The sequence below is a fragment of the Nuphar pumila genome, chromosome 7 (assembly GCF_984573655.1).
Source record: "Nuphar pumila chromosome 7, dmNupPumi1.hap1.1, whole genome shotgun sequence".
NCBI lineage: Eukaryota > Viridiplantae > Streptophyta > Magnoliopsida > Nymphaeales > Nymphaeaceae > Nuphar > Nuphar pumila.
In genome coordinates this window covers 42,402,208-42,419,297 of record NC_143255.1, presented here as the reverse complement: position 1 = coordinate 42,419,297, position 17,090 = coordinate 42,402,208, and the positions used below count along the sequence as shown (strand labels likewise).

At 38.6% G+C, this 17,090-nt stretch overlaps 1 protein-coding gene across 3 annotated transcripts; it reads left to right on the top strand.

Annotated features, from left to right (window-relative positions):
- The first annotated feature begins 3,697 nt into the window (after positions 1–3,697).
- Positions 3,698–10,286, top strand: LOC149832069 (serine/threonine-protein kinase STN7, chloroplastic-like). 3 transcript variants are annotated; one of them, XR_016433324.1, is made up of 11 exons: positions 3,698–4,209; positions 4,300–4,386; positions 5,250–5,369; positions 5,521–5,622; positions 5,790–5,958; positions 6,051–6,144; positions 8,672–8,765; positions 8,873–8,929; positions 9,121–9,534; positions 9,607–9,822; positions 9,924–10,286. XR_016433324.1 is itself a non-coding variant. In XM_090014302.1 (10 exons), the coding sequence occupies exons 1-10, from the start codon at positions 3,814–3,816 to the stop codon at positions 9,766–9,768; spliced, it is 1,695 nt and encodes a 564-aa protein (XP_089870428.1). In that variant the 5' UTR covers positions 3,698–3,813; the 3' UTR covers positions 9,769–9,902. The 3 variants fall into 3 exon arrangements, 1 of the variants encoding a protein (XP_089870428.1); XR_016433323.1 differs by having other exon boundaries at positions 9,914–10,286; XM_090014302.1 differs by lacking the exon at positions 9,924–10,286 and having other exon boundaries at positions 9,607–9,902.
- The last annotated feature ends 6,804 nt before the right edge of the window (positions 10,287–17,090 follow it).

The following is a 17,090-nucleotide window of genomic DNA, read 5'->3' as shown; positions in this document are numbered from 1 at the left end:
GGGCGAGGCGGGGAAAAGTGGCAGGGATGTGGCGGGGCGGGGATGAGGCGGGGATTGTGGCGGGGACAGGGCGGGGAAAAGTGGCAGGGATGTGGCGGGGCGGGGATGAGGCGGGGATTGTGGCGGGGACGGGGCGGGGTGGGGAAAAGGGTACGTCCATATCCCCGCCTCCATCCCCGAACGGGGATGGATTTTAACCTTCGTCCCCGCCTCCATCCCCGTTTCATACTCTTCATCCCCGGTCCAAACGGGGCGAGGCGGGGCGGGCCCCCGCTTTCCCCCGGTCCACTGTCATCCCTAGGCTGGACCATGCTTGATGAGACAATATGTTCGGTTCTGTAAAGCAGATCTGGTTCGATCCAAAAAAAACTCAAAATTGGACCCTAGATCCAGTTAGTATGGGAGTATCTAAGATACTGGATTGTTGCGGACGGATAAGTGCTATTTGCTTTCATGTTGAAACAGGAAAAATAGGTTGTGTTAGACTTGATTCTAGCTAGTTCTAAAAACGGATCAAATATATTCGGATATCCAATCTGAGTCCTACATGTTATGTTGATTTGGATATCCCTTAAGTAGAATCTGAATGTTTATTCTGATTGGATTCAGATTAGAATTTTAATTCGGATCTGGAATTGATCCAAATCAAAATCTAACCTGGTTGCATTTTTTACATGTAATGGTTTGTTTTATTTATTTTTTCCTATTTTCTAGACTCTGTACTACCACATGTATTTTGGATATGGATTTGACCTTACCTCATTGGATCTGATTCGGATTAGGTTCTGAATTTGGATTCCAATTTTGGCAACATCCAGCCTGAATCCAACCCGTTTTCATTCCTAATCCTAGCCCAACTAAAGAAGCAAATCAGGTCATATTATATACAACTAATTCACTGGTTATATTCAATCCACACCACACAACTAAGGAGAGTAGATGAGGTCATATTATATATAACCAATTTACTGGTTATATTTAATAACCACCACACATCTTTTCGATGGAGGTGAGACCCCAATCTCAGGGATCCCAAGTGATATGTAACTGAGACTGGTTATATATAGGGGTGTCAATGGGTCGGGTTTGACCCAGACTGGACCTGTAACAAACCATATAGGGTCAGGGTTTGGTGATAAAGAATGAGGTCTGGTTAGCATATGGAGCTGGGTATGGCTTGTGAAATTTCATACCAGACCCAGGTCTGACCCAAGTTCCGATTAAGACCCATGATTTTTCAATATAATAAAGATTAAAAAATATTATTTTACTGAGCATGGACTGGTTCTAGCTCATATAATCATTATAGGATCCAGGTATGGTTTTTCTTATGAAAACCCTTATCATGCCTAGGTCAGGATCTGGTACCCGCACCTCAAAGTCAGATCCGGGTTCAGACTCACCGGAGTCAGAACCAGATCTGACATGTTGACACCCCTACTTATATATACAATATTATCACCACATCGGATCTCAAATCCGAAGATATATGCTTCCCCGATTGCATATTTATATAAGACTCAACCACCAACACTTGAAATCTAATCTTCTTCAACAATTAGGGCTGGGAAACAAGCCGAGCGGCTCATGGTTCGGCTCAGTTGGGCTTGTCATCAACTAGTTCGTGTTCAGTTCATGTAGCTGGCGAGTTGAGCCGCGAGCAGCTCGTTAACCAAAAATAAGCCGAACACGAACAAAGGGTGCTTGCCTCGGTTGGGCTCGTGTAAGCTCCTACGAATACAATATATAGAAATTTAGTGCAATATTTGTCGCAAAAAAATAATTTGGCACTATTGATAAGGACATATGACTAGGGCTGATAAACCAGTTGAATGAACAGAACACAACCTGTTTGGGCTTGGCTCGCTTACCAGTTGACCCACTCAGACTTGGGCCTAGATGAGCTGACTTCGAGCTTGAGCCAGGCAAGCCGAACCCAATCCGGCTCATGTTAAAAAAAAGATGTATTATAAGTAGAGTATCAAGGTCGGGGCTCAAACACAGGACCTCCACAACTAGGGGTGGCAAAATTTGACCCGACCCGACCCGCCAACCCGCTTCTTAGCCGGGTTAGGGTTTGGCTTAAACGGGTTCGTGTCGCAAATAGGTCGACCCGCCTAACCCGTTTATTTAACGGGTCGTGTTCGTGTTAGGGGTATGCCAACCTGCCAACCTGTTTGACCCGTTTAATAAACGGGTTAGGTGGGTGGGTCAACCCGTTTACACGAACCCGTCAACCTGCAACCCGAGACCTCTCCTCTCCAGTGGTGGTGTGCGTCTGTGCGGTTATCGTGTCTATGTTATCGGGTCGACCAGTTTAATAAATGGGTCGTCGTGTCGTGTAATCGTGTCGTGTCGACCTGCCCCGTTTATTAAATGGGTTAATTGTGTCGTGTCGGGTTATCAGTTTAATAAATGGGTCATGTTCGTGTTTGCCACATCCGACCCGTTTAATAAACGAGTCATGTTCGTATTGAGGTATTCTGACTCGCCAACCCGCCGACCCGACGAGATTGCCACCCCTATCCACGACGCATGCCATACAACCTAACTATTTACCAACAGATACTTTACCTTACATATTTTACATATTTTGCATGAATAAATAAATATATTAAATAGAGTTCTGGTTCAACTCTTGATTTTTTTTTTTTTATAACCGTGGAAAAACCAGCTCGCTCAATCATTTCATTAGTGTAAAACCATTGGTTTCTCTTGCCCATTAAGGAGCACTAGTAGCTTTGGCCTTAAAGCAAAGGGGCCCTTCAATTTAATGATGTTCATGAGTAACCCCTAGCAGATGAGCAAAGTCCTGGTAGCAACTAAAAACTCTAATTGGCTTCAAGGGGTTTGGCCTAGTGGGAGGAGCCTTCGCTGCTACACGGGTGGTCAGGGTTCCATTCTCATGAGCATCAGCCCCTTGCATATACTCATTCCGAAGCAAGGTGACTCCCGGGGAGAAAGGGGTGAACCACGGGTTTACACAGTCAGGAAAGACACCGCAAGTATAGCATACATAGCCAGCATGACTAGGTTTTTGATCCCGGAAAACCATTCCTGATTGAGGGTAGAGGGCTTCACCCATGGTATGTCACTACTCTAGTTGACAAGTTGCTTAGCTTTAAGAGATTCGATTGTAAGTGAAACGATAAATCTTGTAATGTTACTGCTCTAAAATGGGGGTTATTACTGCTAATAGAATTTGGAAGGATAAAACCCTTGAATGGATTCCAAGTCCTAACATATTCTAATTGTCTGCATTGTACTCTGCTAGGGGTCTGCCTAACCCCAGCTTGCCAAAAAAAAAAAAAAAGTTCATGTAGCTTACGCCTTAAGGGAGAACTTAAAATAAAAAGCATATGACATCTTTTAATTTGTGTTTTTCTTTAACATTATGCAGCAAATGCATATCCTACATGTGGGTCCAGCCCTTAAAACTCAGCAGGGTCTGGTTGGTTTGTACCCCAAGTACTGATTGACGGACCTTTCAAATTTGCCAACAGATATATCTGTGGAAGGTTGTTTTATGCGCTTCACACTTGTCCAGTCTTTGCTGCCACATAAAAGGGACGTTGATCGTATGGATTGAGACCAAGAAAATCTATGCGTCCATCCTTCTCTACTGTCCACAAAATTCTTTTGTGAATTCCTAAGACGTTACAATTTGATCCACCACCACGCAAAATGACTCAATCCCGAGAGAGAGAGAGAGAGAGACCCTGGTGTGCTGTATCTATTCTATCCAGCAACCCACAAAAAATCTAGCTGTGATGCATCTATTTGAGGAGTGAGAGCTAAGAAGTTTGGTCCAAAATGGCTACTTTTTTGTTGCCCAATGGAATTGGAGTTGGTTTGAGGAGGAGCAATGGGAAGCCCATCCCGCAACTTCAAAACCCATCATTTCCAAGCAAGAAATTGGTTGGTGGTCGCCACAAACCGAATGTGGTGCGTGCGGGGTTGGGGGAATTGGTGCACGGTTTGTTCGTTGGTGTTGGTGTTGGGCTGCCCTGCACGGTCATGGAGTGTGGGGACATAATCTACAGAAGCACTCTGCCCCGTTCCAATGGCCTTACCCTCACTCCCCCTGGTATTCTTCTCGCCATGGCTACGGTTTCATACCTCTGGGCTACCCCTGGAGTGGCTCCAGGCTTCTGGGATATGTTCGTCCTCGCCTTCGTCGAACGCCTCTTTCGGCCGACCCATCGAAAGGTTTCATTTTCTCGAATCAGAAGCTCAATTCTGGTTTTCTGGGTCTTCTGCAATATTTTGATTGTTGTGTTGGTTCTTTTGCATGGATAGGATGATTTTGTCTTGGAGAAGAAACTTGGGGAGGGAGCATTTGGGGTGGTCTACAAAGTTTCCTTGGCTAAGAAACCTGCTGAGAAGGTACTTTTGCTGTATAGTTTAGTTGTTGGCATGTTATAATTTAAGAGTTTATGGTCTCCCATATTCCTTGTTTGTTCATTTCTTTAAGTGAATGGTGGTCTTCAATTATGGTAATGCCCCCGTAGTTGTCTCTCAATAATCTTCTGTTTCCATTTCTTGTTTATTTCTATAAGTGAATGAGTTTTTAATTATAGCAGTGCTACTTTCTCTGTAATTTCCATCTTTCTCTTGACCATTTATGTTGGAAACTAAATGTTTAATTTTGGCTTTGAATATTCCATCATAATGGGCTTTGCCCCCAGCATGTTGCAACATTCACCTTCTGAGCAGAAATTTACTACTAGGAGTTCTTTTTCAGGCCAGGCCCGGGTTTGTACTATCACATACTTAAGTTAGTGCTTGTAGATTTGACGTAGTTTCCATTGTGACCTACCTGCAAATTCATCATTTTAGTTGTTTATGATGATAAAGCTTTCAAACCTTTTCCTTCTTTGATTTTTGAAAGCTGAATCTTAAAATAACTTGGTACACATGGTTTTAGGGAGCTAAACAGTTAACAGATTCAAAATTGGCATGGCTATTGAGGCCTCAGGGTTGGTTATGTGATATTTGGTGCTAAAATTACACTATTGGTTGGGGAACTCAAATTGCACAAGAAAACTCTTTTTTTTCTTTACCTGTCAAAGAAAGGGTTCAATGTGCTATATGAATTTCCCGAATGAATAGTGCCACACTTTAAGGATTTTTTCTATTAAAAACTTCATTCATGTGAATGCATTTAAATTTTTGGTCTTTGGAGCATTTGGTACCAACCAAGTTCATGAATATTTACTTGACAGTGGTTTAAATATTTGGTTTTGAAGGAAAGTGCTTTGGTCCTAAAGAAGGCAACTGAGTATGGTGCAGTCGAGATTTGGATGAATGAACGTGTCAGGAGAGCCTGTGCAAGCAGCTGTGCAGATTTTGTGCATGGATTTCTTGAGGTATACTAATATTTAAGTTCAAAAAGGAAAATCCCACAAATCTTCATTTTGTTATAGTTTGGCATAATATATGTTCGACTCATGAAAGTTATTTCTTCTTGTGCGTTTACATTTTATGATAAACATTGATTTTCTGCATATCTGGATTTAGAGCTCTTCAAAAGGGAAAGGTGAAGAGTATTGGCTTATATGGCGTTATGAAGGGGAGTCCACTCTTGCAGACCTCTTTCTCAGTAAAGATTTCCCATACAATGTTGGTATTTTATTAATCAACTCTGATTTTTTAGCATATAAAATGGCTCAAATGTGTCCACTCTAAAATTGTTTAAACTCGAAGCTTTTCATCCAGTGGTTAATAGCTGCACGGTTGCATACTTCAGTGATGAATGTTCTGAAACTCTGACAATGTAAGAGTATTAGGTTGAAGCTATGATTCTTGGAGAAATACCAGACGTTCCGAGAAGCTTAGAAAGAGAGAACAGAATTATACAAACAATAATGAGGCAGTTGTTGTTTGCACTTGATGGGCTTCATTCTACTGGCATTGTCCATAGGGACATCAAACCCCAAAACATTATTTTCTCAGAAGGTGTTATTCATCAAAATTTTCATTTACATGAGTTGGAATTGGTATTTTATTGTGGTAAGAATGCATAGACTGAGTGGTTGACAAATTTTCAGAGGTTCGTGCGTTTAAGATAATTGACCTTGGGGCAGCTACTGATCTAAGAGTTGGCATCAACTATGTTCCCAAGGAATTTCTATTGGATCCTAGGTAAAAGATGAACCTTTGAGATTTTATTGGATGTGGATGTTTATCACTTTATCTCCTTTACTTCTCGATGTTAAGATGTGATATGTTGACTATCTATATTGTGCAGCAGTTGGGGACTTGAGCTGCAATATGAGGATCATGTTTATCATATGCACCTATGATTTCTTTTCTTAATGAAATTTGTTTCTTTTTATGCATCCACAAGATGCATGACAGTGCATTCCCCTTTAGATAACAATTTGAATGGCATTGTTCAATACTGTCACTTCATTCCTGAAAATAAAACAGTGGAATGTTTCTGTCAGTAATCGAATCTGAGCTGATCAACCTAAGGAGATGTTAAATCTCCTGTATATTTTGGAGCTGTGGGTGTATTATTCATCTTTCCCTTGTTACTGTGTTTTGTACTTTTGTGGCACATTTCCAGGGGTCATACTGCTGGAAAACAGGGCCAGCTGGCCTCTTTGATATTTGAGGCCACCGCCTAGGGCCTCAAATGAAAAAAAAAATATAACGCTTATATTTCACATGCTGAGGGACTCCAATGAAACATGGCACATTCATGTGCCTCATGCTGAGGGCCTCCAATAAAAAAAATATGGAGAAATATGGGCCTCTAATGAAATATGCCTAGGGCCTCAACTTCTATTAAGCCGCCTCTGCTGGGAAGTTGCTGAGATTTGTTTCTCCAAGGAGAGGTGTGGGGAAAACTATCATAGAAAAATGTTCATTTAGTACAAATGATATGAGAGTAGGTGCCTACAGGAAAAACATACAAACATAATAGACACATGGCTGCATGCTGCGAAAATGCTCTCTGGCGGTGGTCATGCCATGCACTGTCTGTTGGCTGTTCGTGCAACTTGGTGTAGGCAGCTATGCCTCTCTCTCTCTCTCTCTCTCTCTCTATATATATATATATATATAATATAATATAAATTGTATGTATGTAAGCATGTACATATGTATGTGTTTATGTATTCATGCTTATGTGTATGTATTTCAAATATGCACTAGCATGTGGACATCAGATGTCCACATATCTTCAAGCCTCAAGAAGCAAGCCAATAAAAACACAAAGGCACCCTTTCACATGCATATAAACATGTATCTGTGTGTGTCCATTTATTTGGTTATGGACTTAAGAATCAAACACCTCTTGCTGGTATTATGACATGAGCTGAGGCAGCCTGGGCCTGTCTTGATGAAAGTTTGATACTCATAATGCCAGGCATAAGCTTAAACAACCCTCGCTTTTGGCCATTGAACTGAAGTAAAGTTCATGCTGCAGAAATGTAATCTTTTGGTGTTATCTGAAAGCAGACAGAGTGAGAATTGCACCATGAGTTTATGTGTGCAGATGCATAGGATATGACCAAAAAAATCTTTGTGGTTGTTGCATTGAAAACTGTAAATATATGCTTTAGCTCTTTATTATCATATCTGAAAATCTGTACAACCTCTAGCATCGCTTGGTTAGTATATGAGATGTCATGTAGGCATCAAGCTCAAATCTTTAATGAGTAGATGAATGTAGGTAGCTACTTGAAAGTGATGATCATCTTGTTCTTTAAGCTCTTTGCTGTGCACTGTTTTCTGAAGCTAACATGTATGGATTCTGGTTGGTGATAGTACGAGTATCATTTATGTTACTAAATATGTTTGATTACTTTATGAAGGACATTGGACTCAATCATCACTTGGTAAGTTAAGAAAGTGGATAAGGTTTTGTTATATCATATATGTGTGCTGATATGCAGATGCATAACTTTACATCCACTACTAATCACTCAAGCACATTTGCATACTTTACATGCACATTTTTTGCTGCTTAATTTATTCTAATTGAGAATCTGCATAGTTCTTCAATATGCTTTGTATCAATCCTTCAAACATTGTCTTCTTTCTTGATTGGTGAACCGTTTACTATCTGCTTCATTTCAGCTCTTTGTCAGAAAATAAAAGGATATGTCTCCAAGGTTTTTTCCTGTTTGCCTTATAAAATGAAATGTTTGCATTGCTGAAGCAAGTACTTCCTGATAATCTCTGCTGTTCCTTTTCTTTTGCATGTCATGTTTGTATTTTTTGATGTTGCGTTTCACTACCGCTTCAGCTTAACTCATCAAGTTCGGGCTTCAAAGTTTAATAGGCTAGCTTATGGGCCAGAATTTGAATAAATCAGATCTAGTTTGGGTTCTGAAGCTGTATCAGAGCTGATTATCTATGTTATAAGTTTATAACTGATTTCGTTTGTTTCCAAGTTTAATAAGATGGATGCATGCATAATATACTCCTCAAAAAAGACACTTTCCATTAATTTGCTAAGAAATCATCATTCAGTGTGTCAGACTATGTAATACACTTGCACTCTGCCGCATCAACCAAATGGTTCTTGAATTATACTAAATAAATAACAAAATGAATACTGAAACAGTTGTATGTTTTCTTTGCTATTCATACTTTTTCACTTCAATTTCTGTATGTCTATGCTGTCCTTATGGAAGTCCTCACAGATGAACTTTTTCAGGTATGCAGCACCTGAGCAGTACATAATGAGCACACAGACTCCATCTGCTCCCTCTGCTCCGGTGGCAACTGCACTTTCCCCAGTCCTATGGCAGGTGAACCTATTTAAGCAGTCAATAAGTCATTTAACCTTCTAGATTTTTTTCATGTACCAAGTGATTTGATCTTCATATATATAGTGATGTTTTTATGCCTTTAACAGATGAATATACCTGACAGATTTGACATATACAGTGCAGGCCTCATTTTCTTGCAAATGGTATTGACTGCTCCTAGAGTTTCGTCTTTTATTTGAAATGATAAAGAAATATTTCAGTAATTTCTGAAGTTTGAGTTTCATATGAGTTATCTCAGCATATTGTTCTGACATGGATTTTAGTTGTAGATCCTTTTATGCACTCAGCGACTAGCCTTTTCTTCTTACATAAATGCCTTCCGCCAATGGTCCAGGCTTTCCCATCATTGCGAACTGATAGTAGCCTCATACAGTTCAATCGCCAACTTAAGCGATGCGATTATGACTTAGCTGCATGGAGGAAAACTGTGGAGCCTCGTGCAAGCCCGGATCTCCGGAGAGGCTTTGAACTATTAGACCTGGATGGGGGAATGGGGTGGGAGCTCCTCTCTTCTATGGTGCGATACAAAGCTCGACAAAGAACCAGTGCCAAGGCTGCTCTTGCTCATCCTTACTTCAACAGGGAAGGACTACTGGGCCTCTCTTTCATGCAGAACTTCAGGTTACAGCTATTTCGTGCTACACAACAAGACTATGGTGAAGCTGCCAAATGGATAATCAATCTCATGGCAAAATCTGGCACCGAAAAAGAGGGTGGCTTCACTGAAGCACAGCTGCAGGAGATCAGGGTACGTTCTCGTATGCCCATGTAGGTTTGACCTTCATCCTGTATCATTACCATTGATATTTTTCGCTTGCAGGAAATACAGCTTAAAAAGAAAGCCAGTGCTCAACGCAATGCACTAGCTTCTGTACTGCGTCTTCAGCGAAAGATTGTGAGGACCCTGACCGAGAGCATGGACGACTTGAATAGGAGAAGAAAGAGCTTATGGTGGAGCAGATGGATACCACGGGAGGAATAAATGTTGAGAACCTGTAAATATGTCCTAATAAAGCATGAGATTATGCAATTAAGAGTAAGAAAATGTGTACATATGAGTTTACCGAATGAAAACTTTGAATGTATAATCTAATGTTGGTGAGGTTTCTTACACTATAACTCTGCAGTTTCTTCTAGTTGTGCAGCGGCATGGAGGTGTTGGTCGTCTTCTTTCTTTGAAAGCCCTGTCTCATACTGCTTCAACCAGAGACTGTGAATGCCTCCCCAGTTGGTTTGCAAGTTTGTTTATTTTACCAAATTGGGGCATTGGTATATATATATATATATATATATATATATATATAGAGAGAGAGAGAGAGAGAGAGATTGTTTGCAACTCTTTTCATCTTCAGATTGTTTGACATGCTCAATTTGGAGCATTTAACTGCTAGTTCTTTCCCAACTTTGGTAGTTTGTACAAATAGAACTTTCTCCACGCTAATTCCTGCTATCGAAAACATATCATGGTATTGACTATTTTATGAACAAGTGATCATCAAACCGATGGGTCTCATTCTTTTCTTGATTTAGTGTGAAGAAACAACCTGTATAAGTTTGGACATCCCGTTATGGGCTGAGAGACCTGAGTAGTTGTCAAGAGTGTAAAACTTCACAGGACCACCAAGTACTCCCTCCTACCAACCAGGGATAGTTTCTCGTTTGACTTGGGTCTTGTGGCAAAGGATGTGTATCCCAGGTATTGAACTTCCAACCTTCTTCAAGTTGAAAGGCTTAGGTCGACCCTCCTAACTGGGTATGCATTTTTGAGTGCCATATCATCCTTAAGATGAGATACATAAAGGGATGATTCTGGAAATGACTTTTATCCTGACAAGCCAAATCATCACTAGATTTAGATATGGTTTTGTAATTGGTATGGTGAGTTCTTTCCTAATCTAGATTTGTTGATAATTTTCACCCTGTTGGTTTGGCTGAAATCATCAGCTATTACAGGAATGAATGTTTATCCCCCTTAACAATCATTTTCTCCAGTTTTGGAGGAAATGGTCCTTAGGAGGACCAAATATCTCATGTTGATGCCACTCAACCAGTCATTGTTGAGGGAGAGCGGGTTGGGACACTGCTGCAGGAGCAGAGCTGAGCAACTCGGGATCCATTGAACCATTTTAGATCCACCTATTTAGTTTGGAATTTTAGGTTTTGGGTTTTTTGTTCATTGTATTTGATCTACATTTTTAGGATAAGATTTATCCTTTTTAGAAAGTTATGAAAATAGATATTTTGTTTCTTTAAGGTTAAGAAACATATTTCCATAAGTAGTTGGGTATTTAAGAGTTTAATTAGAGTTTGAGATGGGATGAATTTCAGTTTATTGAATTTCTTGTTATTTCCTGTTTTCTTAGATAAATCTAGATATTTTTAGTTATTGTAGCTTTTATGAGCCATAGCTGATAGTTTGGTAGCATGTTTCAGTAAATTCAATTCCAGCTTTACGTCAGACGCATGGCATCCATGAGCACTTTTGCAAAGCATTCAACCGAGTATTGGATTTACTCTCCTATTCAAGTCGTATCTTTTATTTCTAGAGCAAGGAGATACAGTATGTTGGACAAGGAAATATGAGGGAGGATCAGGTTTAAGGTGTTCGCACATTTTTAGTGTGCTGCTGCACCTGATCACCCTCCATCTTTGTGATACAGCCTGTTAGCTAGCTGTGGGGCCCAAGCAATGATGGAGGGTTATCAGGTGCAGCAGCACACAAAGTGTGAAATTATATCGCAACTGATCCTCAAGAGAGGACCACATCAGAGAGACACTTCCAACGGTAACACTGTTAGAGGCGCCTTGGATGTCATTCATTTTTCATTTAAACGAACGACACCCATCAAAACAATGAACAAGCTCATTGTGAGCTGTTCATTTTAAACCATTCCCATGTTGTCCATCTGAAATAGGAACGATGGGTCACATTCCTACATGTTTTGAATGCCATTCATCTTGAGATCAATGGCATCCAGAGGTGCTCTCACGGAATACCACATTAAAGGGGTTTCTGTCAGGGTGAGTAGTGCCTAGCTTGACCTGCAGGGGTGGAGCCATGGAGACAGAGAGAGAGACCCATTGCCCAGAGGTGGGAGGGCGGAGCCTCGGAGGAAGAGAATCCAAAGAGAAAGAGAGAGGGTGGGGGGGCGGTCAGGCTTTGGTGACAAAGAAGAAGGTTCGATCAGAATCCAGGTCGAACCCAAAGGGTCCAATTGGTATATGGATCTGGGTGTGGTTTGTGAAATTTCATACTAAACAAATGCCAGACACGAGTTCAAATTAAGATCTGTGACTTTTCAATGTAAACGAGATTTTTAAAAAACTTATTTTATAGTGTATGGACCGGGTTTGGTTCACGTAATCCCTATAAGGCCTGGATATGGTTTTCTTTATGGTAGACCCGATTAGACCTGGATTTGAACCCAGTACCTGCATTTCAAATTTGGATCCGAGTAAGTGAAAAAAAACCTTTGCCCCCATTTAAAACCTGGTTTATCGAGGAGGGAGTTGTCCCACTACCCACCCCAACTTCCAACAACCCCCTCCCCAAGCCTGAATAGAGTCCGACTATTTCTGTTTGGCCATCAATTGGAAAATGGCCGGACTGGTTGGTACCTGTTCGGAACGAAGGATCGTTGACTACGAAGGTGAAGATAGGGATGTAAACGGCCTTCTTCAGGAGGGGGTGTTACTTCTCAGAGTTTTCTCTTGCGTATCCTGAGAAAGTCCTCTCCCTCATATAAGGGAGAGATAAGGCTGGCGGTTTCACCCTCCTGGGTAACCGTTTACCCAACACTTTATGAGACTTGTCGATTATCTCTTTAAAGAGAGAAAATCGATAATTATTTCACTTGTTTGAGCTTATCCAGATGAAGCATGTTCAAATGCGCTTCATGTGGATAAGGCCCTTTAACAAGCAGTTTCACGAGTTGGAGAGAGAGTGGGCTCACCTCTCTCCTCAACTCATGAGACTCTCCATGAAACATGATCACCATGGTTATGTATGACTAACATCTCTCACTTGGTCATGTAAAAACAAACATGATGCAAGATTTTACCTCCTACTATTGGAGCATTTCTCTTGCATCTATATTCATGGAATGAGTTATATATCTTTGCTACTCATTCAGCCATATGTCTTATCAGACATATCTTAATCACATATAGAATACATGTTTCAAAAACATTTTTTTGATATGCCCTTTATCAAAGGATCAACAATCATATCAGATGTAGGTAAGCAACTAACTTTGATTTCATTTCTTTCAATCATATCATGAATATAATGATATTTTACCATTATATGTTTACTTTCGGAAGAGAAATGGCAGCTTGGTTATCACAATAATTTTGGATTGGCCTGTTGGTTATATCCTGCTTCAAATCATTAATGAAGCAGCTTATCCAAACAACAAATGTGGCAACTGCATTGCAAGCAATATATTCTGCTTCTTGAGTATGTTGAGCTATGCAGCCTTGTTTCTTACAAGAGCAAAAAATTGTTCCTCCTCCGAGGAGAAAAATATATCTAGAAGTGCATTTGCTATCATCTTTGCTGCTTGCAAAGTCAACATCAGAATAACTAGTTAATTCTAAAACATAAACTTGAAAACATAATTTCAAGTTTATAGTCCCTTTTAAATATTAGAATATTCTTTTTACTGCTTGTCAATAAGGCCAATCAGGATTACTTTGGTAGCGACTAACAAGACCAACAACAAAGTTGATATCATGGCTTGTTAATAGCATAACATACATAAAGCTTTCAACAGCTTGTGCATAAGAGACATCCAGTCTTTTTTGTTCATCACCAGGACTATCATTCTTACTCAGTTTGACACATTTTACTACAGGTGTCCCAACATGCTTGCAATCACTCATTTTAAATTTCTTGAGTATATGACTTATATATCTTTCTTGACTCAAGCTTAAAAGTTTTGAGTTTCTATCTCGAGTGATTTTAATTTCAAGAACATAGTATGCTTCTCTCATGTCTTTCATCTTGAACTGAGAATTCAACTATAACTTGGTTTTGACAATCATATCGTTGTTATTTCCAGTCAAAAGAATGCCATCTACATATAGTGAGAAAATAACAAATTTACTCCCACTCTTTTAGACATAAATACAATGGTCAAATTTATTTCTTACAAACCCTAATGACGTAATTGCCTTATGAAACTTTAAGTACCACCAACCATTTGACATAAATCTAGGTCGTAGTGAGCTACAATAGTGAAAATTATCCTTATCGAGGCAAATTTTGCAACAGGTGAATATGTGTCAACATAATCTAATCCTTCTTTCTGAGAAAAATCCTAAGCAACTAACCTTGCTTTAAATTTATCAGTATTATCATGAATTTCTTCTTTAAAATCTATTTACATCTAATGGCTTTTCTTTTCTCAAGTAAATCAATCAATTCTCAGACATAGTTTTTCTTAATGGACTCAATTTCTTCATCTATAGCTTTTATCCAGTCTGATGATTCAAGTGAGCTTAATGCCTCACCATATGACATGTTATCTTTCATGCCATCCATATCTAAAGCATAACACAGTTTCTCCAACAAGTAGACATAATAACCATCTAAGTAAGACAGATGAGCTCTAGAACCTAAGACTGATGAGATGAAGGAGAGTTTGCATAGGATTCATTATTACTTAAGTATTCTTGCGAGTCATTAGAATCATAAAGAAAATCAAGAGAATCGTTTTCATTTATTTCAGGAATAAATTTTTTCATGTTTTGATCTTTCAAGAAGATAACATCTTTATTTTTTATTAAACCCTTATCTGGGTGGTAAAATCTATAACCTTTGGATCCTTTGAGATATTTAATAAAGATACACCTTATCGATCTGGTATCAAGTTTATCTCGAGATTGCTTTATAATCTTTATATGAGCTACTAAACCCCTTCTACGAAGGTAGCTTAGATTAGGTTTTCTTTCTGTCCATGATTCATAAGGTGTAGAGACAATAGCTTTACAAGGAACCCTATTTAAAACATATATTATTTTATGTATTGCTTCTCGCTAGAAGACTTTGGGTAATGAAGCATTGGAGAACATAAATCTAAGTTATCTAACCATGCCGAAAAGGGTCCTATTGAATCTTTCAGACACACCATTTTATTGAGGAGTGACATGAGTTATAGTTTGAGGTATGATCTCATTAGCCTTACAATATTCAAAAAAATTATTTGAGGTATATTCTCTTCCTCGATCTTACTATAAAACTTTTAATATTTTGATAAAGTTGGTTTTTGATTTCTTGACGATATTCTTCAAGTTTATCTAATGCTTTATACTTATAAGTTATAAGATAGACATAACTGTATCAAGAAAAATCATCAATATAAGATATAAAATATTGCATTCCTTTATGAGTGTGAGTCCTGAAGGGATCACAAATGTTAGTGTGTATGATTTCCAACAAGATGCTCTAATTGCATTATGTGGGAAAGATTTCCTTGTCATTTTTCTATAAGTACATGATTCATATCTATAAAATGAAGATTCATTAAAGTTAGGTATTAGATTCAATTCAACAAGTTACTTCATTTTCTTTAAGTTAATGTATCCAAGTCTTTGATGTCAGACATTTACATCTACATTAAAGATAGTGTCAATATAAGCAAAAATTGAAGGAATTTTATTCATATCAGAATTATAAATTTTGAACAGACCCTGTTGTTTATCAAAGACACCATCAAACAGGACTCGACTATGTTTCTTCATAGTAACCTTCCTTGGTAGAAATCTAACTTCAAAACCTTTGGCAACCAAGGTCGGAACAAACACTAGATTACGTCTCACAGACAGTACAAACAGGTCATTTGAGAATAATACATTGTTTCTATAAGTCTCAATGTGATAAGTCCTGACACCCATAACATCAGAGTAGGTGTTGTTGCCCATGTATACTCGATGTTCACTAGGCTTATACTCAACCATGTCCACCATTTTCTCCTTGCTCATTGCTATATGATGTATCGCCTTAAAGTCCACCCACTATCTAGAAAGAGTCTGGTCTGCATAAGAGAATTTCGATATCACACAGATTATATCTCGCATCTCCTTTTGCTGGTCATTTTTGTTATTATTGCCATTGTTGTTGTTTGTTCGGCTCCAACAATCTTTCTTGAAGTGTTCAAGTTTTTTATACTTGAAGCACTTGACTTGGGAGGCAGCTGCCTACGACTTGCAGAATATTAGACATTTTCTCTTATCAAATTTGCTATTGCCTTTAAAAAAAATCTTAAAATGTGAACGTCTAGAAAGGCTATGACTATGATTGAAAGCATCTTTCGTAAAGTGTAATTCACTTTTCTTATCTTGTTGCATATGTTGTTGCTTAATTTTAATTTAAGCAGGAAGCTCTTTAAGGGTTAGATTTTTCGAGTTCAGTCTAAGAGCAGTTTGCACCATCTTCCATTAAGATGGGAGACTGTACAGAATGGTGGATATTTACACACGGTCAGGGATTATATTCTCAACTATCACCAGGTTCTTTTCCATAACAAACATTTTGTTCACGCGATCCATGACATTATTATTTTCTTGCATTTGACATGAATTATATTTTTTTAAGAGTAATTGAATGTGTGTTTCAGAAGTAGTACCATACTTCTTTAAAATGACATCAAACATAGACTTAGATCTTGGGTAATCTTTGAATACTCTACTAAGATCACCATCCATATAGGTGAGCATGATAGTTCTAGCCAATATGTTATCTCTTTTATATTTTAGAAAAGCCGATTTGTCCTCTTCGATAGCTTCAACATCATGGTCCCTCATTTCAGTAGTGAGGGCATTCTTGATGCCCTATAAAGTTAAAACAAGAGGAATCCTCATCTTCCAAATATGAAAATTGATGTCATTAAGTTTATCTTGTCATTTTTTTTAAATTTAGGTATTTTAAGATGGTAAAGCATGATAAATATAAATTCAATATTTAACAAGTAGATAAATAAGAGAATATTAACCATAAACTCATAAAACATAACTTTCATAATCAGCAAATTCATGAAATCAAACTTATTGTTTCATGCAAGTACTAAAAAACAAATGTACCACAATCAAGTTCTTGATTTTCAATGAAAATAAGCCAATCTGCAATCTCTTAACACTTTTCTATAATTTTAGAAAAGTCAGAAAAGAGTGCTGCACAAAAAAGTATTATCCTAAAAAAAACAGGACTTAAAAAAATCCAGGGGGTTTTCTGTAAAAAATCAGAAACTTAAGCCTATTCTGAATAATATTTTAGAGTTTAGGTCTCTTTCTAGAATTACTAGA

Coding starts and splice junctions, on each gene's coding strand:
- LOC149832069 (XM_090014302.1), top strand. CDS start 3,814: ATGGCTACTTTTTTGTTGCCCAATGGAATTGGAGTTGGTTTGAGGAGG. Junction 4,387..5,249: donor CTAAGAAACCTGCTGAGAAG/GTACTTTTGCTG, acceptor TTGGTTTTGAAG/GAAAGTGCTTTGGTCCTAAA. Junction 5,370..5,520: donor TTGTGCATGGATTTCTTGAG/GTATACTAATAT, acceptor ATCTGGATTTAG/AGCTCTTCAAAAGGGAAAGG.